Source organism: Polyergus mexicanus, unplaced genomic scaffold, assembly GCF_030449975.1.
Source record: "Polyergus mexicanus isolate NDT 795.1 unplaced genomic scaffold, iyPolMexi1.0 SCAF_27, whole genome shotgun sequence".
Taxonomy (NCBI): domain Eukaryota; kingdom Metazoa; phylum Arthropoda; class Insecta; order Hymenoptera; family Formicidae; genus Polyergus; species Polyergus mexicanus.
In genome coordinates this window covers 2899638-2926081 of record NW_027223347.1, presented here as the reverse complement: position 1 = coordinate 2926081, position 26444 = coordinate 2899638, and the positions used below count along the sequence as shown (strand labels likewise).

The following is a 26444-nucleotide window of genomic DNA, read 5'->3' as shown; positions in this document are numbered from 1 at the left end:
TTCCTTTTATAAAAGTTGAAAGAAGTTTTAGTTTACATAATCAAAGTAAATTTTTGTCCCAAAATTTTATAAATAAAGTTAATACATGATTTTATAAAATTTTAATTTTAATTTCGTATTAAGCATTATATGCATAAAAATATCACAGAAAAAAATATATAATATGTATTGTTGACAATGTTATGCCTAATATGTTGGCATATGTATATGTATACTTATTATATATATATATATATATATATATATATATATATATATATATATATATATATATTACTTATTTATATCTATAAAAAAATTATAAAAAAATTTTTCTAATTTTGAAATCCTATATTACACTATAATATCAATTTTTATGTAATGTGATTGATTGAACTTTTTTGTGCTATTTTGAAGGTGAGAACGTATATATATTTACGATATTACATTATTATAAATTGTTTGAAATAATTAGGAATCATTATTTAAAATAGAGATTCGTTGTACACACATACATATATACATATATATATGTAAAATTTAATGTTGGTGTGTTGTCAAGCGTTCTTTTCATTACATCGATTTTTAAACCAAATTTTGTAACACAACTTTGTGTGATTGTATATCATTAACTATATTAAACCAAATAATTTGAAACTTGCACCATGTATCGAATTGTGAATAACATCCTAAAATGGCAGCACAAACGGATCAAACGTTCGGAAATGCAAAGCGAGTGTCAAAACTTAATTGTTCAACAGTGTACATATATATGCGCACATGAGTATCCTCATTTCAAGTTTTAAAATACGAATTCTGCACATATAAATCAAATTTAGATTCTTTTGTTTAAAAGTAATAAATTACATTTTTTTATTTATTTGTATTATTTTTCGATATGTTTAAATATTTTTATTAATTTACATGATCTGTGTTTATCAGAAATAAATTTTTAAAAGTAACAATATTTCTAATGTAAAACTAAAATAAATTTCTAAAAAATATAGTACTTGAAAATATTTTTAAAAAAAGATCTTCGTACACACGCATACATATGCACAAAATTATTTTAATATTTATAATATTAAATTCTTTTTCTATAATAAAATTACGTACTTGGATCACAAGACGAAGTCGTCCGCCTTCAGTATCTTCTTAGGGATCGTAATGGGTTTCTAAATTAATTTAAAAAATTATTAATCTTCTTTTCTCTTATACCAGATTACTTACTTTTTTTCAATATACATATATAAGAAAACAATTATATAACAATATGTATATTGCGCGCAAACATAAAGAAAAAAGTAAAAATATATAAATGTATAATTAAATGATATTACACATTAATATATATTTAATAATATTACATTAAGTATTGTAATTAAGGATAACATTCTTACAAACCTTTATGAATTTTTTGCCACGAGGTATATCTTTCCGAAGTATCTCATTCGTAAATTCTTGGTTTACATATCTTTCGTACCAGATAGCCCCCTATAAACATTGTAGATATTATATTTTATATAAATATAATAATATATTATAGCCAATAATGATTTCAATTATTATTAATTAACTCACTGTTTTTTTAGGCTCTTCCTTTCTGTAATCCTTTTTTTGTATTTCATTTTCTTTTACTATTTTATATTCTTGATTTGTGTCAGATTTACAGACTGATTCTAATTTTTGTTCTTTCAATAATTTCTGTGATTCTTCAACTGTAAAGCAATTCTTTCCCAATATCCTTTTTTCTTTTCCTCGCTGTATATACGTTTCATTGTTACTAATTTCTTCTATCGATACAATTCGCGGATATTCCGAATTTTTAGAGCTTTGCCATCTCGCACTTTCCAATTTATCATTAATATCATTTAAACTATCATTTTCAACAATTAAATTTTCTTTACGATTCAAATTATTATTCTTAAAAGTCGAACTATTATCTTTATTTATAAACACATTTTCCAACTGTTGAAATTCATATTTATTTTCTTCCAAAATATCTTTTTTATAATTTTTTGCAAGAATCGAATTATTTTCTACAAAAACTTTCTTTTCTTGCAATTCAACATTTTTTTCTTTCTCCATAGCAAGATTCCTTAGAATATTTTTTTCATTAGATTTACCAGTGTCGAAAATAATCTCAGCTTGCTTACTATCGCTTTTGCCAGAAAAAATGTTACTAACACTTTCTTCTAAAGAATTGCAACTCTCAGGAATAATTTGAGATTTTTTATTAACTTTTTTAGAAACTATTGAATTATAGAAAATATTGTTCACAATATTATTTTCGTTATTATTACAAATATTATTTTGTTGGTTTTTATTTAAAAAACATATATTTTTTATATTATTTTCATTGTTTTGATTTTTCATCCCAATGCCATCTTTACTAATGCTGAAAATATTACTTTGCTCATTTTCGTCAGAAAAGCGAGTTTTTTTCAAACTATGCTCATTGTTTTGAGAGTCGCAAGTCTCGGGAATTATTTTGCGTTTGTTTTCTCTATTATTGACGTTCTGCTTGTCTTTCATCATATTACTCTTACTAGCGTTATATGTATCTCTCTGTTCGTCCTCATTAGAAAAGTAAGTTTCTTTTAAGATGTTTTGATTATTTTGAGAATCGCAAGTTTCAGGTATAATATTTCTTTCGATTTGTCTCTTAGCAGCATTATCAATGTCTTGTGTATCCTCGGTTATTATCATGTCAGATGGAGAAAATATTTGCGTCTTTAATTTTACAAATGTAGCAAAATCAAATTTGGGATTACAATACATTGTCATAGTGCAATATAGAATTGCAAGTGGAATTTCCGTATCAGAAATCATTCTACGTTTGATAGCTTGTAATTTGGAATCTACAATATTGGAAAGTTATTTTGTTTTATTCTATTCATTATATATATATATATATATATATATATATATATATATATATATATATATATATATTTTTACTTTCTCTCTCTCTCTCTCTCTCTCATTCTTTTCTTATAATAATATTTGATCACTTACAAATTATAGGATAATCAACTGCAATAACTTGAGTTAGTTGTGAGGAATCATTAGCAGGTTGCTGTATAACAATAGCATTTCTTGCAGTGAGATCTCGAGGACTCAAAGGTCTCTTTGTGGGATACACACATGACTTGCCACCTAAAATATATAATCCCACTTGAAAATATTTATAAATTAAAGAGAAAATATTGAGCATATTAATAAAAGAGTGTAAATATAAAAAATTAAACTCATTAAAGAAAATTAATTAAATATAATTTTATTACAAGATATTAAAATAATTAAAAAATATATAGTAAAATGTTAAACAATAATATATATATATATTATATATATATATATATATATATATAAATCACGTATTTACATTTTTTCTTATTTTTATATACAAAGTTTTATTCTGCATGCAAAACTCTCAGAAATAATAAAATTCATTACCTGCTGCAATAATTAATTGCGCATATGTAAAGTATTGCTTTGCGCAAAAATGCACAAATGACAAGCCTTTGAATAATGTTTTACGTTTTTCGTTTGGTAAAAACGATCTTGAACAAACTTTCAGCCACTCCTCTTTTACCCTTGGTAGAAAATCTTCAATTTTTGGTAATTCTTTGGATTCTTTAATAGCTATGTTTACTGCTTCCCAATACATAATTGTGACAATAGGCTTGGCAGAGGCCAATGCACAAGCTAACTGTACACAAAATAAGTGCAAGTGAAAATCGACGAATAAATTTGTCTTTTGCCTAACTTTTTTATATTTTTGTAAATAAAATTTCTTGTATAATTTTGTGTTCAAATTAAGAAGTCACAACATAAAATTAGTATTCACTATAATAATGTTAACAAAATTTTTTATGTAAATGCTCTTTTAAACTTCATATATATTAATCAAAATTAATTGTATAAAATCATATTGTGTAAAATCAAATTTTTTTAACTTTTATTGCTTAGAAAATGTATGGTATACGAATTTATAAAACAGTATTATAAATAATACATCAACAACAAAATATACTCTCCAAAAAACTTATTGAATTATGATTTTCAGTAATGAAAAAGATTTATACAAAATTATAGAAAATCTTACTTTCGTAGTAAATAAAACACTTTCAGCTACTGTCAAATGTGTGCAAGAAGTATCCCAAGTTTCAGATAATACTCCTCCTAAATAATTTGTAATATTCCTTAATCCCTCAGTATCTTCTTCATTTAAACCAGATCTCACAATCACAAATAAATGGCACAATGCACTGCAAAAAAGAACTTGTTGTAAAAATTAATTACAAAAATTTAAAAAAATTAGGTTAATAACAAATATACATATATAAAAATTCAGTATAGTTTTAAATATTAATAACTATTTAAATATTATATGTATAGAAAATTATATTTAAAAAGATATTATATATATAATAAATATTATACACACTATGCAAGTTACACAAACATACACACATACACATATACACACACACACAGAGAAAGGATGTATCACAATTCACATCTATGCTTATATTATATCAAGCGACGCGACAGTTCTAGTTTGTAAACGGTTTAGCATTATTTCTAAATAAGAAATAAATCAAATAGTACTAAACCATTTTCTTTGAAATATTTAACAAAAAGAAACTTCAATGAAGAATTATTAAATAAAAATCACTCAATCAGTGCCATTTTTTAGACGAGCATATGTCCATGAGCCACGCATCAAATAATGTGCATTACTATATTCAACTTAGTGCACGGTTTACGGACACATATCTGTGTAAAGAACGGCATTGATAAGGTGACATTTATTTAATAATTTCTTTTTTATTAAGTATCACAGACAAAAATTCATGGACACAAATTATAATACATCCTATATATATATACAACATAAATAAAAAGATTGTACAAAAACATAGACTATTTTATAAAATTCTTACACAAAAGTATATTTCTGACCAAATTGCACTATATCGCCAGATCTCAAAATAAATTTGTCATTTGCATATAGTTTTTTCTTCTCCTTATCTCTTACAACAATTGTTCCATATGTAGATATATTGCTGATAACACATTTATATCGTGCCTAAAAACAATTAACGTTCTTATTGATGATATTTTTCTGAAAGAGATATATTGGAGCAGATTAATAAATACAGATTTACATCGGATTCTTTTGTTGATTCTACAGAAATCACTGCATGGAGTTCACTAATTGTGGCATCTTCTTCCAGCTTGATGTCACTCTGTGATTTGCCAAAGGATTTCTTCTGATTTGGCAAAATATAAACGAAAAGACCTGTAAGGTTAAATTATAAATTTTCAACATTTGTTATTGATAAAAATCATTAAATTATAAGAAAATAAAATTGTAAAACAGGGTTAGAATCTTTCAAATCACACACATATTGGGAATTTTAATTAATTTACCATTTGACTTTTTATTCTTGAGAAAACTGAATTTTTCTGAATTCTTTAATTCATTATTATATATATTTACTTCTTATTTATAAAAATAGAGAGTTAATTGTATTAATAAATTTAGATATTTTAATATAAAACATTAAAATATAAAAATTAAATATAAAATTTCTTCATTCCTAATTATACACATATACCTTCATGTCCTTTAAGACACCACATGTCGAATATCACAGAGATGTGGAATATGAATTCAATTTATGTAAAAATCCTCCAAAAAATTTATAACAATATTTTGATTTTACAAAATCAGAGCTTATGTATCTAGAGATGCCCTACGTATCGCAGTATAAGTATACAATAATGACACTACTATCGGAGCATATCGGAGCATGTCGGAGGTCGGATTTCTTTTTCACGTGCAATAACTTTTAACATCAAATGCTCACTCTTGTTTTTCTTTTGCTACAACATTATTCAGCAGAGAAAGCGCTCAGTTATCATCTTGTCAATACTCGACGTTGACTCATTGGTTCTGAAAGTAAGAACCAATCGCATTCGATTGCTACTAAACGGTTTTCTCTGCTGAAAGCGGCCATTCTTTAAGCCCGTATCAGACTACATATTGAAAATTGAAGATTGAAGATTAAAGATTGGAATTTGACTAATCAGAACAAAAGGGACTAAAATTTCTTTATTCTGATTGGTCAAATTTCAATCTTGCATCTTGAACCTCAATTTTCAATACGTGGTCTGATACGGGCTTTACGCGATGGATGCACTCAAAATTGATTGGTCCATTTTCTTATGCATAACGAAATTGACCAATCAATTTCCATATGCTTATGATTATGCGCTTATGCAAAAGTGTGTGTTCCCCGCTTAAGGAATCGAAACACAGCCCTATATGTATGATATCGTCTAGACTTCATACACACATACGTCATTTAAAATATAATCTTTTAAAATTTAAATATTACTAATATAAAACGCTCTGTATAAAAATTAATTATTGAATATACATACAATGCATAATTAATTATTTTTTTTGCTCGTTGATATTAAAAGCTAATCATTCTTTGTTATATTCCGATTCCCCACCCGGGTACATCTGATATTATAGTATATGTCACGTGTCACGTATACTATAATATCGAGTGGGGAATCGGAACACAGCCCTTTAGAGAAATGAGCTATTCAGGTGCGTAATCACACAATCAATGAGTTGACAAGTGGTTTTTTTTTTTTTTTAAGTATAGTTAATATATACAAAATAATAACTGTATTCTGTGTGTGCGCAAGTATCATTATTCATGTATGTTTCCATACAGCACAGATTATTACAGCAACATTGCAACATTGCCGCAATGTTGTAATGTTCTGTGTTGTATCGGCTTTTTCCTAATATTTAAAATAATTTGTTTTTCATTTGCATTAATATTTTTTATTGTTACAATTTGTATTATTATTCGATAAATGCATAGTAAAAATAATTCTTTAACTAATATATATATATATATGTGTGTGTGTGTGTGTGTGAAAGAGAGAGATGACAATCAATTTTTTTGTACAGAAGATTACGTTCCGAAAAAAGAAAAAAACATTTTTGCCGAGAAAAATTTTACTCAATGATCGGCTCGGAATAAATCGAAAAGGCTTGAAAAAATTTTGAAGTAGCCAAAATAGAGAAAAATTTTCCTCGGATGAGAAACATTTTAAAATGTAATTTTTTAAATGCTAATATGGAACGTTCTGTATAAAAATAATTATTAAATATACAGAATGCGTATAGTTAATCACTTTTCTTGTGCGCTAATTAAGCTAAAAATATGTGAATATAATTCTAAAATATTCAAACTTTATTATAAATCATTCGGGAATAAAAACTTCATTATTTTAATTTTAATATTTACATTAAAATCGTTAAAATAAATATTAGGATTATAATATTTTGTATAAATGTTTATGATTTTATCAAACATTGATCATTTAATTGTGAAAATTTTACAATTTGTTAATAAATCGCAGAGATAAATGTTCATTAGGAGCTATTTCGATTTTTTTGAAACTCACTATATATTTTACATATTTCGAAGAGCTAGATCTTAGTACATGTAAGATCTAGATCTTTGTATATGTGGAAGGGGTGAGGAGCCGGAGGAGGGGGGGGGGGGGGCCGTGCGCGCGTACGTGTGCGTGGATAAGTTACTTTTATCCTATCTTCTATATAATCATGTTTGAAGACAGTAATATTTTACATACATAATATATTGCTGTGAAAGTTTTTTTTGTAAAATAATGCTAACTTTCACAAAGCTAACATTAATTTCACATGCTTCAAAATATATATAAAGTAATATCTTTTTATTTTTATTCCTTCCAACAATTTCGCTCTCTCTAAAGTATATAATCAATCTCTCTCTCTCTCTCTCTCTCTCTCTCTCATATTATTATATGTTGCAAATTTGAGTAATATTTAAGAAGAGACAAAGAATCGTTATTTCTAATTTTCATAAAATAATAGTTCTTTATTTCTTCTTAGATGTTGATTATACTCAATGCAAAAATCCTCTGTTTTAAAATTTACCAAGTAATTCTCTCTCTTTTTATCTCTAGACATCGATAATTCTATATTTTTAAAATACATAAACTATGCAAGTTTAAAAAAAAATCAATAAAGTGACTTATACATATTAAACATTTATCCATAAAAGTACATTTTTTTCAATTAACTTTTTTTCTTTTTTTGAAGCTATTTCAATATCTTTTTATATCGAGCATTGTCAAAGAAACAAAATTTTCGAAATTTTTTTAACAGTGATAGACTAATATAATTAAAGCACGTGCAAAAAATGTATTAAATATTTTCTTTTATATAAATCCATTATAAACAAAGATTATGAGAAATTATGAAAAGTGAATAAATTCCCTTGCTTTTCGACATTTTGAATTCTCCAGCGTTGTCGAATCAAAATTCATTGCTCACGATATCCAAGATGATTTTTTAAACAAAACTCTTATAAATTACAACTTTAATTACGCGAGCAATTAAGAACCAGATGCAGATGAGCGTGTGCGTCAGACCCCTGGCATACTATTATAAATACTATTTACTATAAATTATATCATGAATCACAAAAATAAATAAAAGTTGCAGAAAACTTTTCAATAAACATTTCAAAACCTTGAATTAATATTTTGGGACATTAAACAATATCGAATAATACAACAAAACTTCTCTATTATGTATCTCACTGTTTTAAATCAGCTGTAAACTTATATAATAAACTAGAATTCTCTGTTTATGTTATTCTCCCCTATTACATATTGTATATTACTCCTATTACATATATTATCACGCATGAGCATGTATTGTAAATGAAAAAAATAAGTTAAAAATAAAAAATGCCAATGATAGTTTTATTCTGTGAATAGAAGACGTCGAGGTCCCATGTTATTTTGAAAAATAATACGGGACTTCGACAAGAATAGAAGAGTTCGTCGATTGTAGTATTTCATTGAAAATTAAATAAATTCAAACTTAACGACATTTCAGAATTGCCGAGCATTTTTCAATCCACAAAATGAAACAAATCCAAATCTCAATTAAATTTTTCGAAAACTTGTTCGACTATTTTTATCAATCAACAAAATTAAGAAAGAATTCCGATTTTTAAAAATATCTGCATTTTCAAAGCTGGTCGATCACCATATTGACAATCGATAGCTTCAATGTTGCTCTGACCCGTGATGGTAAGCGATGCATCAGCGGTGCTATTTTTCTCAAGAAATGCCTAATCTCGCTTCTGATAGGAAACATGGTCCTTCTCATGTTTCCCGTAATTTTCTTTCTTGGTCTTGCTTTCTTCCTCTTCACCATATGTTTTTTTGAATCATCCAACTCTTCAAAATGTGTCTTTTTTCCAATCTGTTTCTTTTTTATCTGCAATATTGAAAATTATTTGAATAAATAATTATTATTTATTCAGAGGTATTACAGATACAATATCACGTATTAAATATTTGAATTATTTATTCTAATTAACTAATACTTATTTTCTTTTATTTCAAATTAATCATTAATCATTACCTAACCAATAAAAAAAAAGGATGTATGTATGTACACATCATCTAAAATCATATTTGTTATTGATTAATTGCAGAATTAACTATTATAAGAGAGAATTTGACTATCTAAAATATTTTTAATTATTTTCTGGTTTGCAAATAAAAGTAAATTATATATTTACAAATCTTTATTTAATGTATATAATTATTATATCTATAAATATAGTGTTATATGTGTATATATAATTGTGTTTTTGACAAATATTTAATCATTGAAATATGAATTGTAATTATAATTGACAATTTACTTGAATATATTTGCAATTGCATATTTATATAATCGCTGTTCGTTAGTCGCGAATATATTTTGTTCAACTTACACTCACCTGCAGCCCAGCTTTGTCTTCCAAAATTTTCAAAGAGTGCGAAGGTGCCTTTTCTTTCTCTATTTGTACTTTATTAGATTTTAAAATCTCCTTATTAGATTCTGTAGACATTGATAAAATTTTAACTAAACTTTTGTCCAGGTTCTGCTTCGTTTTTTGCAAGATAACAGAAGTTTGATTGTTCTTCATCCAAATTTGTTGTTCGCTCGAATTACTCGTAAAATTTTTCGTCTTGCTTTGTTTTTTCATCCTTGAAGCTTTTTGGAGATTTTGCTGTTGTTGTTCTTGTTCTGGAAGATTTATTTTGATTAACAGTCCCGGGGGAATACTCGACAAACTATGAACTGGTATCGGAGCACCAAGCGTCGATATATCTCCAGTAAATGGCACTATAATCTTTTTTATGTTTCCCTGAAGATTATTTGCAACATTATTTGAAGCAACATTATTGATTGTAATGGGTTGAAATTGATCTCCCAACTGAATCTTCCAATTGGTCGTGGGTGGAAGAGGTAATTTTTTGACTTGATTCTCTGTATTATTAGAATCAAGTCTAGGAATATTAATAGAGGTCGGTCTTCGGGATTTCCCCCGTTTTTTCGCCAGTGGTGCAGGTTTATTGTCAACCTTGGGCTTCTTGCTGGATACAAGTGGCCTAGAGCCCGGGCGCTTCAAGGCTTTGGAAGGATCTTTATTATTTTCTTCAATGTACTGATCATCCTCATTTTGCTCGGAAACATTTTCACATTCTGAAATATCCTTTATTGTAGGCACTGCGTCGCATGGACCAGTCTTGTTGAAATTCTGCTTAGTCTGGAAATGTTTGGAACACAACACGAGCTTGCGTATTTGATTGGGCGACATTTTAAGCAGATCTTCGCGACCTAGAAATTGACACCAGCGTAAACATCGACCTATTTCATATGCCGGGAACGGATGAAACTTGTAATGTTCAATCTTATTTCTCGGATCGGATCTCAACCGACCACAAGCCGCACAAGCTTGGCTTTCCAGTACTTCAGTAGACAATGATTCCACCTTTTTGCACTTATCTGGAAAGGTGGAAAGTTTCAATTCAGGTTGCAAATCGATAATAGATGGCTCTGATTGGTCCAGCTGGTCCGCATCACGAATGTTAGGAATAGCATTTTCTATTAATTTTCCCTTATATCCTGGAACAAACTGGGAACGATCAAAATGCTTAGAACAGATATAACAAAAGAGAATTTCTTTCCTTGTTAATCTGTAATAAGAGTCTACGCCAACAAAATCTAGCCATTTGAGGCATCGGAATTCTTCTCCAGGGAAATGATGGAAGGTTGTTCCATCGTAATCTGCAGCAGGTGGATCTCTTCGTGTTTTTCCGCAAACAACACATGTTATATTATACAGACTCTGCTTAGGATCATAGACTGATGGAACTGCAGTATAATTTAAGCGATCTAAATATTCATTAAGAAAGTCTTGGGGCTGGAAATGCTTGGAGCAAATCATACGTTGAAGAAGTTGCTTTTTTGTAAGTTTGTAAAGATCTTCACGACCGCAAAACTCGAGCCAATAGCGGCAACGAGGCTCATCGTTCACAGGAAAACCAAAGAACACGTACTCTTCCTCGCGGTTGTTAGGGTTCATGCGCGAACGACCACAGACGACACAAGGATGTGGCATAGTTGTGATATTGTAATTCTTAATAATCAAGTGAACTTAGTTCATAATTCAAATTTGAAGCTGTAAATTTCGAAAGTCAAATAACTTTTGTATTCTTCATTCTCATAGTTATAGCTTGAGAGAAATTGTAACTTTTAAATTCTTCTTTCTCATAATTAAATTAGTTGTCCTTGAATGTAAATAAATCTTTCTTTTCATAATTTGCAGTTGTAGCTTTAAAAATATATTTTTGATTATAATCAAAAATTATAAACAAAAGTTTCTTCTTTTTAATAGTTCTAAATTGATATTATACTGTTGTATATATAACTGTTAAAAGAGAGTCAAATAGCTTCCACACATTCTTCTCATAACTTTTCATAGTTTAAACTTGAAATTGTGACTGTTGTATCCTTTCTCTTTTATAACTCATGATTAAAATTGTAATCCTTGAACGTCAAGAGATCTTCAAATCTTTTTCTTTCATAATTAACATTAAGATTGTGATTTTAAAAGGTTAAGTTGTCTTCAAGTTTTTCCTCTTCACAGTGCACTTTAATACAACAATTAACTCATAATTGTAGAAACTTTTAGAAAGAAATTTTATTTTTGCATCATTTGCATTGTTTCTTCCGTATACCCTATTACAGCTGAAAATAATTATAAAATATATTAAAAATACTTACAATTGACAATTAATAAAAGATAGGATAGAAAGTTAAAGATATATATGTGTGTGTGTGTGTGTGTGTGTTTCTATGCTTTATAATATCTATACTTTAAAATAAATTTTATTTTGCTTTTTTTCTTGTTTATTATACTGAAAGAGGTTAAGTTGCAAGAAAATTTAATAAACTTTATTGATAGATAGGATAGCGAGAAATTAGATTGAATTTAAAATCGATTATATATTACTTCTCTTATAGTTTGATGAAAAAATTTGTGGAGTAATTCCTATCTGATTATTTCGTCACAATTTTAAAGTATATTTTAAACAAGAAAGAGATGTATAAAGCTACTAAATTTTAGTCTTCCAAATGATGGATAATTTGAGAAAGCACTCAAAAATATTTATTTTACTAGAATTCGCAAAAGGCTTGAATTATAGAGAAAATATTGTTAATTTATTAAAGAATTGGATGTATACTTCTTGCAGCGACGATTGAGGTTATGTTGCTTTGCTCGTCAACGTTCAGAGAGAAATATCTAACCTGTAAACTGTAAATGTCATTGTGGATAATTTGATAGCAGATTGATAATTGTTGATACTTGTCAGTGCAGTATTAGCAAGATAAAATAATATAATAAAGATTGTAAGTAGTAAAATTGATATTGTTGTTTAAAGAAAGAAAATTTTTATATTTATTTAAAAAATTTATATCAAAATGTTTTCTTTTTACGATAATGGAAAATATACCTGGAAATGCTTTAATATAGTATTATTATAAAAAAGAAAAAAAAAATGTAATTATACTTGTAATTACTGATAAACAAAATACAATAGTTTGAAAATTTAAGATTTATGTCTCATATGCAGTGTTATTGTCTCATATTCAGGGTTGCAATATAAATCATCCGTTTATATATAATATATATAGCAAAGAATTCAAATAAATTAGTAATTGAAGATGAATAAGAATTAAATAAAATTTCTTTTAATTCCTGGGAAAAAATATTTTTAAAAGATGGCAGAGAGTGTCAACAATCCATATGACATTAATGGGCAACATTTCAATTCTGACATGTATTTTCAAAAATTATTAAAGGTGAGTTTATTAAAATATAAATATTTAAATAAATATTTTAAAGAATCGGTTAAAAAGTAATAAATGTATTGAAAACTAATTATTAATAACACACACATATATAATTAAGATATAAATTAAATAAAATTTAAATTTAAATTAAGAATTATTTAAATCAATTATTTTTGTAACTTTCTCAAAAATTTTTGTACATAAAGAATTATATATTTTATTAAATTTTACATAGACAAGACACAGAATAATATACGCTAGAGAATATATCATCAATATATAAAAATTACTGCGGCCTAGTATATTGTGTCTTTCATTTGCTAATTACAAGTTTTTATACATAATTTTTTTTTATTTTTTTTTTGTTTTCTTTTTTATTTAATTTAATTTTCTTATAAATATTAATTTTTTAAAATTGATTGCATCATTTAATTTTTTTTTTTTTGACATAGGAATGCACATTAAAACAAATTATGGATCACGAAGCTGAGATTATAAAAAATACTCAGATTTTACATTCAGATATGCAGACTTTGGTATACGAAAATTACAATAAATTCATATCTGCCACTGATACTATTCGTAAGGTAAGCCTATATTTATAAAATCACTAGATTTGTTTTTAATTTTGAATACAATTTAGATGAAAGCGGATTTTAAAGAAATGGAGGAGAGTATGGATCTCTTGGCGAAAAATATGGACAGCATCACTTCTTTTTCAGAGCAGATCTCTTCAACGTTACATGGAACAAGACAACAAATTGCTAAGTTGTCCTCTGTACATACCTTGTTAAAAAAATTGCAGTTTCTTTTCAAACTGCCTGGCAATCTTAAAGATAGAATAAATGAAGAAAAGTATGAGCAAGTATGCATTTAAAGTTTATTTATATTTGAGTATATAAGCCATAATAATAATATAACTTCTTTTTTATATCAATTCTTAAATCTTCATTTATAAATGTTTTAATTTCAGGCAGTTAAAGATTATGTTCGCGCGCAAAGGGTTCTAGATCAATACAGTAATATGCCATCCTTGCAAGGCATACAGAAAGATTGTGAAGACATTTTGGAAGAACTAAAATCCAAACTCAGGTTGCAATTTCATAAAAGAGACACTTCCACTAAAGCTCTAGCTGACACTGTCGAACTTTTGTTAAAATTAAAAGAACCAGCTGAATCCTTATGCATTGAATTCTTGACGCAAACTGAAGGAAGGTTAACAGAACAGTTAGAAATCTTGAAAGATACATGCGAAAACGACATTATAGAGTTTATGGACATGGCTTCTTCAAGATTCCTTAATAACTTGTGTCTAATTGTGGCTTCTTATAACGATATGTTCATAAATCGATTATTGGAAGACAATGATTTAATTGATGACTTTGAGATAAAAGCTGAAAATCATTTGAATAAATTTATTGTGAGCAATATGAAAAAATATTTTGATTTAGTGAGCAAACGAGTAGAAGATGTGAGTGATACAGCACTCTTGGTGAGAGCTCTTGACAGATTTCATCATGATCTGCAGGCAATGAATATATCATGCAAGGAAAAGGACTTTGCCAGGTGATGAAGAAATAGGAAAACTTTAAAATAAATTAAAAGTAATTTGGAATAAAATGTATAAATAAGAAATATAGAATAGAAAATGTGTTTGATAAAAATTAAAGTAGAATAAATATCAAAATAAAAGTGCACATAGTTAGTATTTGGATAGATTATTTTGAACATTTTTAAAAGTTAAAATTTTATTAATTATATAATATATTAAATAAATAAAATTGCATGAAAGTCAGTTTTTTATTGTATATTTATTCTATTTATTAATTTTATTTCATCTGCATATTTAATATTTCTAAAATGTTTGTAAGTATACTCCCAAGGGGAAATAATATTTTTCTTTTTATTCCAACATTTTAAATTAAAATTTAATATTTAGCATTTAGACTACAAGCAGTTTATATAATAATAGTATATATGTTGTTGCAGTATTTTTATAAAATTAGTCTTTGTATAAAGCTATTTTATAAAGTGTCGAATTATTGTAAGATAGTGTTTTATAAAAAGCCAGAATTTACAAAGAAACATTGCAACACATACACAAGCGAATAAGACACACTTTTGTGTGTGTGTGTGTGTGTGTGTGTATAATATGATAAAACAAAAAATAATAAATTAAATTAAAGTAATTGTTTTGCAGAATTGGGATCGACATTATTGTTAATGCTGGCCGAAAACAATGTCGCAATCATTTGCATAATTTGAAGCAACACTTAAACGAGACTTTAGTGAAAGTGAGGCAGATATTAGCCACCAAATTCACACAGAATAGTGATGGAAATTTAGCAGAACTTCAAGCCATGCTCATCATACCTATCATTGAAAAAATTAAAGGAGTTCTACAAGATTTATCAGTTTGTATTTTCTTTCATCTCATTTATTTATTCAGCTTTTTAGATTTTTTATTGTAATTATTCACATTAATGAATATTTTCAATAACCTTCATATATAGATCTTCATATATATAGATTTTAAGATACCGGTTGAGACTTTAATCTTATTTTAACTGCCCATTTATGTATTATCTTGAACTTTAGAGTATAATGTAATAATGTAAAAGTGAACAAAAAAAAAGATTTAAATTAGTCACAATTATTCTAGGAATTTTTGCCAGAAAGATTGTCGTTCAATCTAAAAACACAGTTTCTGCAAAGTTTTTGTGTGGATGAAGTGAGAGAAGGATTAGTAGTTGGTTTTTTGCATCATCTTAAAGCTACAGCAGCTGGATTCTGCAATGGATCTGATGTGCCAAAATTTCCACCTACCTTGTTACTTTTGCTTAGCAAAATGTGCATTGACTATAAAGAGATCCACGTCGATTATTTGGTATTTAAAAATAGAAAAATTTTTCAAAAATATTGTGGTCAATTATATAATAATATAATATACATAAAAATATCAATATTAAAGTTAAAATACAAGTGAAGTTAATATATAAATACTAAATAAATAATATAAAAAAATTAATATATAATATATAAATATATATTTATATATCTTGTAGCTCAAGGAAACCGACGATCTTTTCAATATTGCTCGATATACATCTTCAGAAAACATAACTCCTATGTCAGAAATGTGCGATCACTTTCAAGAAGCTGCTCAAAATTTGCTGAATCATTATGTGCGAATTCAAGGACTAGCAGTTTCTCAAATGTTAAGGAAATCTGTCGAAACTAGAGATTGGTTGCACACAATTGAACCTAGAACTGTGAGAGCTGTGATGAAGAGAGTTGTCGAAGATGTAACAGCTATTGATTCCCAAGTTGCTGCTCTCTATGATGACAATAATAGTCAAATAGATAGAAGTAGCGACAGCAGTAGGAAGACTCGCAGGTAAAAAAGTAAAGATTTGTTTATTTTGTTTTCTTGGAAATTATATCTGACTTTTGATATAAAAACGAAATTTCATGCAATGCAATACTAATTGTATGTATTTTTAGATTTTAAAATATTCTTCTGGTTATTTTCCGTATTTATTATTTATTAAACGTTAAATTCTTAAATTTGAGATAAATAATCCAAGTTTTTTTTTAGCATTAGTGTCTCAAGGCATCATTATAGGTCAAATTGGTCGTCCTACACACCTAGTCACATCGATTCCTCTCTAGTGTCGAATATTCATAAACTGTTCTCTGAACGAATCGAGATTTTTTCATCTGTGCGATTCGACAAGGCGTCTATTCTAACAGGAATTATCAAAATAAGTTTAAAAGTAATATTAATGATAATATACTATTCTTTAATAAATGTTAAGAAAATTAAGAATATTTTCTTTAGAATATAATAACAATAATATCAAATATAATATCAAAAATTTTTAATATGATAATATCCCTATAAGCGCGTGATATTATTTAATATTCTAAGAATATTAAATATATATTTAATATTCTTAAAATACGTGTAGAATTAATATACGTGTGATATTAAATAATATCACGCGCTTATAAGGGTAATACTAGACTTTTAATTTATTTAATCATTGATTTATATTAATTCTCTTAAATAATTCTCTTTATGTTTTGTTTTTTATTTATTATTCATTATTCATTAAATCATTAGTTTCATACACAATTTGTTATTTTAGTCCATTTTATACATTTATCATTTTTCAATTTTTTAATTATTTATTTATTTATTTTCTTATTTTTGTTATGTATTAAATAATTATTTTTTAGCATGTAGACTGATAAAAATTCTTCTGGATTAATACTTTTAGCAAGTAATGTACTGGCATAATGATCGATCAGGTGCAGAATGGTCAATGACAAAATAACATAGCTATTATCCACTTTGTAAAGTTGATTCATCTTTTCAACTTTGCCATTGTTCACTAGGCAATATATGTTTCAAATTTTTGCCATTGTTTACAGTTGTTGTAAAAAACTGTTGCTTAATAATTATTTTTTTTAATGATAATTTTTTTAAATAAATTTTTCTAAAATATTTTTTAATAAAATATCTTTCTCTGTTTTTTGTACATAGACTTTTCTAGAATGCGTGAGATTGCGAACGTTCAGTAAATATGGCTTGCAACAAATCCAAGTGGACACTCATTATTTGCAGCTTTATCTCTGGGGATTTGTGTCGGACGAAAAGTAAAACTTAAATTTTATTCTTTGCAGGATAAATAAAAAGAATAGTTTTATATTTACGCTAAAATATTTTATTATTTGTAGCGTGGTTCATTTTTTATTGGACGAGATTTTGGGTAGTGCAGTACACAGATGTCTGGAACCGGTTTTGATGGAGCCCAGTGTGGTGGATATTATTTGTGAAAGAGGCTGAATTATGAAAAACTGAAGATTATCTTGTGCAATTGCATACACTATATATAATGTCAGAAATATTAAAATATATAATTTATATAAATATGATAGTAACAATTATAATATATGTATATATAATAAATAAAATAATTATATACATATATATATATATATATATATATATATATATATATATATATATATATATGTTTTATCTCTCTTGTCATTTATAAGTACATTTCTCTTTTGTATTAATTTTATATAATTACTGTTTAAATTATCACAGTAACAGATTCAATTTCACACACTATGTTTTTCTGTTTTCATTATACATTTTCCATTATATTATAAAGCCGGTTTGCTGTTTCGTTCTTTTCTGTAATTCCCACCTATATCTTACTCAAACCATAAAGCTATTAAGGTTTAGTACACGGTATAAGAAAGCAGCACAGGGTCAAATGATTTTAATAAGTCTTAATTCTTCTTCGCCACATTCTGTACTTTCGAATTTTTCCATTGATTACGCTTCTTTGTTTTTTAAAATTCTTTTTTTAAAGCACATACAATTTTTATTATATATATTTTTTATTAGTAAATTAAAATAGATTTGTATACAAACATACATACATATGACATATTTAATACATTTTATTTTTCTATTATGTCTTTATATTATGTTTTACATTTTTTAATACATATATATTCTTATTTACATAGATGTTTTATTTATTCTCTTTCACTTATTTTATTATACTTTTAATTCTTTATTCATTATTGATTTAATAATGAATAATTAAAAAATCTGTTTTTTATTATTTTTTCATCTCATTAAAATTATTCGACACGTAGCATTATATTATAATATTCTTACTATAATAATTTACTGGGATATGATCGATCAATTAAGAGATGAACGGGGTCGCGATAAGTTCATATTGTATGGGATACCAGGGAGAACTTGGTTGTAGCCCCTTGACAGTGGCTGCTCTCGACTTAATTCAGACTTCCTCTCTCTTGGGATGAGATTCATTCGGCGAGTATCCGGCCTGAGCCCACGCATCGCATTCTATCCAATTTAATCATATTTGCTCCTGTGAATTTTGTTCTTGGTTAGAAATATGGCATTGTCAAACTTCGATTTTGAGTTTTATCGAAAATATTTCTTTTCTAATATTTATATCTTAATTAGCCCACACAGAAAGATATAAAATATTTCCTATCCTTAAGGATATGAAACGCTCTTATAAAGTAAACGACTTTTAAGCACTTGATTATTATAATATCATATTAAAGTGTATATATAATAATTATTTTACGAGAAGAAGAACTATGTTTTAATTGTGAAATGTTCGCAATATCCGATGTTATAATAAATATGTATAAAAATGTAGAAAAAGTGGAAAATTTGTGTATAACATTATTTTATCTTAAAATAGAACATTATAGATACATAATTCGTAATAGAAATATCTTTTTTCTAATTAATCGTATATCTTGTTTTTTTTTGTTTTTTTTTTTTTTCGGAAATTATTCAGGAATCATCGATGTGAGATTGACATTTTATATGATCTAATATCACATATCAATATCATACAAAAATAATGCAAGACTAAAACAACTTTACAATTAAAATTGAAACTATTTAAAGAACATTTTGGAGAGAGATATTGAGCAAAAGAAGATGATATCAAAGATAGAAATGACAGACAGATGTGTGGCAACAGATATGTATATATAGATATGTGGCAGCGATATCTTAAGAAACACCTGTGCATGTGTAATTTGTCTGAAATTTCTCGTGGCATTCCACCTGAAACCGCTGCCACATATCGATATCGACGCATTGTCCTGCTACGTGTCAAAGTGAATCGTTATAGTTATGTGAAGTGTTCGTACTAAAAGATTAACAGGGAAGGGGGAATGACATACACATACACATTATACTAAAATATAATATTAACGAAGTTAATATGTTTGTAGACATTTTCATTTTTTGAGAACAGACGATATTTCAATTTTTGGCTTTCACATAAAATATTATCTTCGACAATTTCTTAAAATAAAAGTATCTCGTATATAAAATGTGTAAATTCGTACATTCAAATAAGAAATGACATGGAAGAAAGAGAGGCTATTAGGAAAGAATAATCGGTATTATGTAGTAATATCGCTTCATTGCGGTAAAATAAACCCGCATGGGAAAAAGCATAAAATTATTATAGCATTTCAAAGTGTCTGAATATAAGGGTCCAACGTACTTTAGTATTTTTGCTCTTCTATCATTTTCATATTTTCGAAGATAAAATTTTATACGATTTTATTTATTTCATACTATTTTATTATCACATTAAAAAAAAAAAAAATAAAATAAAATTTATCATATTTTTTATCAAGTATTTCATATTTACAATGAGATAAATCTCTCACAATGAGATTACATGCAACTTATATATAATTTTCTTTGCCAATTTTTTTGTAAGTATACATTTATGTTTACATGTTGAATTTAATTTATTATTTATTATTGTGCTTAATTAAGTTTAATCTTTTTCAGATCCTTAAGAAGCAACATCAATTGTAATGGAGATTGCAATAAAGATATTTCAATTTGTGACCGTAACAATGGGCGAAAGATTATTTAAATGCTCGTTGATACATTCACGAATCTAACTATCTGTTTTACGTCTGCTAATCACAATTATAAATATTTCTTTTAAAAAATATTTCAGGTAGAAAATGCACGTCATTTGACGTTAAAATCATATTCGCTTGTTAATAGCGAATGATAAGAACATATATGTATACATACTATAAGAAGAAAGAAGGTAAATTTTTAATCAAAACCAATTCAAATTTTAATATTTTCTACAAATGTACATATATATATATATATTCCAGTAATTAATTCTAGTAAATTGTGTACAATTTACGATATTCGCAATCACCATGCATATAAATTTATATTCTTTATTTAAAAATATTTTATTTTAAAACACAAATTGAGTAAGAAACATATAATAAAATATGAGAGAATTAACAAATAACAAAGTGAACATATATATTTATGTATGTATAATATATGTATATATACACGCACATAGATGTGGATTATAATCTTGATGTATAGATTACGATTAGATTTGATTATTATTTATAAGATTCTACTAAATTTTTAATTTTAAAGAATTTAATTCTATTTAATTCTTTTATTGAAGATAAAAAAAGAAAGATGATTTACAAATTCTTATAAATCATCTTTGTTTTGATCTTGAAGATATAACTCGTAAGCCAAAATATTGTATTAAAATTTACAAAATTTTATTACAAAAATATTACTGATTTAATTTAATAAAATTTATTTTGTGAATTCTTTTATTTGTTTTTAACATTTTTTTAATTTTTTTTTAATTTTACTATATATTTTCTTATATAGTTTACATACTTTATTTAATAATTTTGTCACGTTGATTTATTATTTTTCTATTCTTATGTAGTTATTGAAATCTTCTTTACGTTGTATTCAATGATTGAGTATTCAAAAGCGATCAATCTACAAAATTGATAAAGTTTACACACACACACACACACACACATCAATAAAGTAAAATAATTAAAAAAATCTAAGTTCTACAGCTTATTTGCATGTTAAGTAGTAGTGCCGTAGGTGATAATCTATAAAATTCACTTTGGCACAATTACTTTACATGCTAGTGGGCGCGATCGACGTGAAGAGTTTATAATAAAACATCAGAGATATTAAAAATAAAATTTTATAAAGGAAGCTGGAGCGCCGATTTTGCTTAGTAAAAATATCATGGTAATATACATATTTATTATATAATTTTTATTAAATTTGAAATTAATTTTTAATTACATTTAAACATTTTTAAAAATTATGTATGTATATTTAAAATCTTGTATTTTAAATTATCTTAATTTAAATATTTAAATAATTATCTTTCTTAAGTCTTATAATATATTTATTCATTTTTTTATTATTTTCTCTGTATCCTTCGTATTTTTTTTTTCTTCGAATAAACTTTAAATTTCAAAGACAAAAGGAAAAAGAATCTATTTCTAGTCTATTTTTTATTTCCTGAATTTATCGAATCTTCTCTCTGTTTTTATTTCGGCTTTTATCAATGGAATTATGTGACGAGGGCGCGCGCAATCTTTGAGCAGGATTTGAATGAGGGCCTTACCGGACTGGTGAATATAGTTTGATTGATAACAGCTACCCTCTTGACGGGAAAAGAGAGGAGAGGCAGGATCATTTGCCGTCGGTTGGTGGACTATTCAGTACCGTGACCGACACTGATTTCAATTGGTAAATTGATTCAGAACGAGTGGGAGAGAAAAAAAATTGCAGCACGGAGTGACCGACGATGACGTCGCGGAAGTAGGGAGAAACAGTGGCGTAATTAGCACTCGAGAATGTTTAAGAACTTAAAAAAAAAAAAAAAATATATATATATATAAAGTTTTGATAAACAAAAATTTTATATATATTCAAACATTATTAATACTTTTCTTAATTTCAAATAAATATTTATGCATAAATTAAACAATAAACGGATTGTTTTATTTATATATACGTAACAGAGAGAGAGAGAGAGAGAGAGGGAAGGAAGGAGACAGAGAAAGAGAAAGATTTTCCTATTATCTTATTTGAAAGTCCAAAATTTGTAATTATGCCGCTAATAAAAAGAGAAGGTTTTGAATATATATATATAGCTTGAGAAGGCAACAAAGTAAGATAGCAGAAAACACTGTCAGAGAATAACGTTCGCTGTGTAGCTGTCTCCTCTCTCATTATCGGATAGTTGGTTAATAGGGAGTGAACGCTGTTTGAATGCTTAATGCAGCGCGCATTCTAGGATTAAATTGACCAATCATTTCCCGCGCACACCGCGGAGCCAATTGCGCCGCGCGCTTGCGCGCTCTACTATATCAAGCCAATCAACGACATTTAGCGCTCAGTCGCCGTCGCGCCGCCGTGTTGTGAATGCCGTGGTAGATAGTGTTATGTGAATATATGCTACTGTATCCAACCAATCAAGGGCATACAGCGCTCAGTCGCTCGCGCGTTTCATTAGTGGAATTCATTTCTTTTTTCCTTTTGTCGCATGAAACTGCACGCGCGAGAATAAAGCTGCGATTCAGCGCGTTCAGTGAACGAACGGACAGAGTGAAGAAACGCACGTGAGAAGTTGGTTATATTAGTTAGTTTATACTAAATAGAAAAAAAACTATTCTGTTGATTTTTGAGAAAAAATACTATATATATATATATATATATATATATATATATATATATATATGTAAAATTTAATTATTTGTTGTACACAAAATATATTATAAAGTTCTTGATTAATTCGGGATTTTTCGATATTGAAATTTTGCGTAAAAAATATATTAACAATGTCACATTTAATCGAATATACCTTTGTATATTTCTCTTTCAATTAATCGTTATAAGGTTTTTTTTCAAATTTATTTCTAGTAACAAACAGGATTCATTTATAATAAGATCGATAGAGGATTAATATATAATTTATTTTAGAGATTAGAAAATGATTAAAACACTTGTTATTTAAACAATTTATAAGTAATATATATATATATACTTTTATAAAAAATATTTAAAGTTTAGACTTGATTTTTTAAAGTTAAAATTATTAAGTAAATTAATAATTATCAATAACTAAAAATTGATAAATCTCTACATAATTATTTTTATATCAATCGAAGGTGATAATTAAATGTATTATATATATATATGTACTAATATACTTCCAAATTTTTCTTTATTTTTTTATTATATTAACATTTTTGTAATTATATATATAAAATTATTATTCTTAACGTATGTTTCTTTTAATGTATACTCTATATGTATATAAGAGAGAGAGAGAGAGAGAGAGAGAGAGAGAGAGAGAGAGAGAGAGAGAGAGAATAAATCTATAAGATAAATAGATAGATAGATAAATAGATAGAGACAAAGAAGAAGAGAGAAAGAGGGAAAATAATAGGTAAAATAAAAAATATAAAATCTAGAATATATATTAATAAACAATAAAACACAAGATATATATATATATATATATATATATATATATATATATATATATAATATAAATTATACAGAGAGAAGTTATATATATGCAGGGAAGTATAATATATTATTATATTTTTAATATATAAATTTTTTTATCTGCACATTTGTCTCTCATATTAAAATATAGAAATAATATATTAAATATACAGGCTAAACTAAAATATGTCCGTTTATATAATAATATGTATTAAAAAAATATAAACTATATCAAATATAATAGATAAACGTATTAATTTTAATTATACAAGAAATTAGTATACACATTCGATGCGGTAAAAGAGTGAAAGAGGGCGAAGGTTACTTACGATTTCCTGTGATTGTTTCGGCCAAAATCCGACAATTATATTATTGAAATATATCGCGGAGGATAACTGTTAATTAAATGTGAAGCAATAACAAGAATTTAAATGAATGATTTTAAAAATTATTGTATTGTTTTTCTTATTCGCCATTAATTAAATTTCTCTATAATTATTTTGTTATTTCATAATTATTATTTAGACTTTTATTAGATATTTCTGCATTTATATTGAATTACGCGAATTGCGGTAAAAAAAAAAACACATCTCGAAACGTGAGAAATTAATATTTTATTTGCACTATTCAATATTAATTAGTTTAATGCTAGAAGATGGAAAATTAATGAGATGCTCTTGTAGATGAAAAATAATTACTTTCTTGGCGTTGGCGATTGTGTAAAGATGTAAATAAAAATCGAGAGATAATAAAAAGAGGGCGACAGTAAAACAGAAAAATATAAGACAAGAAGAAAAGAGGGTTATTGCCAATTAATGTTAATTCTCACTAATATTGATGATTCATATATAGATGTTTCTCAATAGCAGTTCTTGTCAATTTAAATATAACGTTTTTGTGAGAGCAATTCAACAATGATACTAGTGTTTAAATACATTTAAAAACTTCGCCATAGAAGATGGGTAAAAGGGACAGGACTCAACCTCATAAAATAGAATAATGATGAGAAGAATGACTACTATAAAAATAATTTTTTTTTTTTTTTTTTTTTAATTGATAAATTGACTAATTAATCATATGATTGTAATTTTATAACTCAAATTTTTATCAATTCTGATTAATATTTAACAACTTAAAAATTTTTTATTTCTTATCCTGAATACATTATTGTTTAAAAATAATGCAATTAGTATAATTATTTTAATTATAACAAAATTTTCTCATATAGATATTATATTCATATGTGTATGTATAATAATTTTATTAATTTATTTTTTACAATATAATTCCCGCACGCACGCACGCACGCGAATGATATTTTGATGTAACGAAATGATGATGTATTCGGTCAACTAATGATAAATGTACAGCAATTGTTCGATGTTAATAATTATTGGAATAAAGTTGGAATAAAAAGAGCTTATGCGCAATTTATTCAATTAGCTCATTGTTACTATCAGTAATTATTAGAAAGATTTTAATCTTGTGGAAGAGATACAAATATAAGTTTTTTTGTTCATCTTAATAAATCCAATAAATCATTAATATTATGTGAGCTATTCAATCTTCAAAATTTAAGATAAAAACAACAACTGGAAAAAAAAATTAATAAATATTACGCAATTGATTTAATTGCCCCTCTCAACATATCTATAATAATTATTAAAAGAGAATCTTTTTAATGTCACTTTTTTCAAAATTCACCTATTTTTCATAGAATATATTATTGGTATTTTGACCCTAAAGACGTATCTTTCTTCTCTCTTGTGTTTCACACATTATGCTATCGTTCGTGCGAGGTCAAGAAGTCATCGTGATAAAAAGCGAAGAGAAATGAAGAGAGCGCAGAGCATATTATATTTTCAGAATTACAAAATACCTTCTTCAATTTCAATGTATACGCTTTCTTCAAAACGGAAGATAAAAATAAGAAAATGAGAGAAATAAAAGATTCTAAAATGTCGTTTAAATAATTTTCGATTACTTAAAAATTATAAATATGGAACTTTTAAAGTGATTAATTTGAAAATTATAGATTAATTTAAAAAGGCAATAAAATTAGGAGAACAGAGAAGAAGTAAAAATTAATTACGAATATAGAAATATAAATTTTTTCTTATAATTATTAACATCAAATAACAATCAAATGACATAATATATTATTTAGAATGGTTATCTTTTATTGAAAAATATTTGCCGAACAAAAAAAAAAAAAAATAATAAATAAAAAACAAAAATAGAAAAAGC

The 26444-nt window shown here is 26.3% G+C and overlaps 3 protein-coding genes across 11 annotated transcripts in view; 1 reads left to right on the top strand and 2 right to left on the bottom strand.

Moving 5' to 3' along the window:
• Window positions 1-6000, bottom strand: part of LOC138943579 (nibrin-like) — a 44081-nt gene extending 38081 nt beyond the window's left edge. For 5 of the 7 annotated variants that reach the window (XM_070314534.1, XM_070314532.1, XM_070314535.1 and 2 more), the window contains exons 1-9: window positions 5610-6000; window positions 5157-5290; window positions 4932-5077; window positions 4091-4253; window positions 3439-3694; window positions 2998-3138; window positions 1561-2840; window positions 1384-1473; window positions 1096-1154 (exon numbers count right to left, since the gene is read on the bottom strand). In XM_070314534.1, the coding sequence (XP_070170635.1) occupies window positions 1101-1154; window positions 1384-1473; window positions 1561-2840; window positions 2998-3138; window positions 3439-3694; window positions 4091-4253; window positions 4932-5077; window positions 5157-5290; window positions 5610-5634 (2289 nt within the window). In that variant the 5' untranslated portion in view covers window positions 5635-6000 and the 3' untranslated portion in view covers window positions 1096-1100. The other 2 variants (XM_070314531.1, XM_070314529.1) reach the window with 2 other exon arrangements.
• Window positions 6001-6577: 577 nt separating this feature from the next.
• Window positions 6578-18212, top strand: Vps51 (vacuolar protein sorting 51). The gene is made up of 12 exons (XM_070314445.1): window positions 6578-6613; window positions 12670-12826; window positions 13071-13279; window positions 13723-13857; window positions 13914-14135; window positions 14244-14836; window positions 15471-15684; window positions 15933-16157; window positions 16336-16667; window positions 16869-17046; window positions 17820-17932; window positions 18014-18212. Exons 3-12 carry the CDS (start codon window positions 13199-13201, stop codon window positions 18120-18122), a joined length of 2202 nt encoding a protein of 733 aa, XP_070170546.1. The 5' UTR covers window positions 6578-6613; window positions 12670-12826; window positions 13071-13198; the 3' UTR covers window positions 18123-18212.
• LOC138943547 (uncharacterized) lies at window positions 6874-12717 on the bottom strand. 3 transcript variants are annotated; one of them, XM_070314446.1, is made up of 3 exons: window positions 12661-12717; window positions 9861-12163; window positions 6874-9355 (listed from the first exon to the last, which is right to left on the bottom strand). In XM_070314446.1, exons 2-3 carry the CDS (start codon window positions 11532-11534, stop codon window positions 9104-9106), a joined length of 1926 nt encoding a protein of 641 aa, XP_070170547.1. In that variant the 5' UTR covers window positions 11535-12163; window positions 12661-12717; the 3' UTR covers window positions 6874-9103. The 3 variants fall into 3 exon arrangements, with proteins under 3 accessions (XP_070170547.1, XP_070170550.1, XP_070170548.1); XM_070314449.1 differs by having other exon boundaries at window positions 9867-12163; XM_070314447.1 differs by lacking the exon at window positions 12661-12717 and adding an exon at window positions 12429-12568.
• Window positions 18213-26444: the final 8232 nt, after the last annotated feature.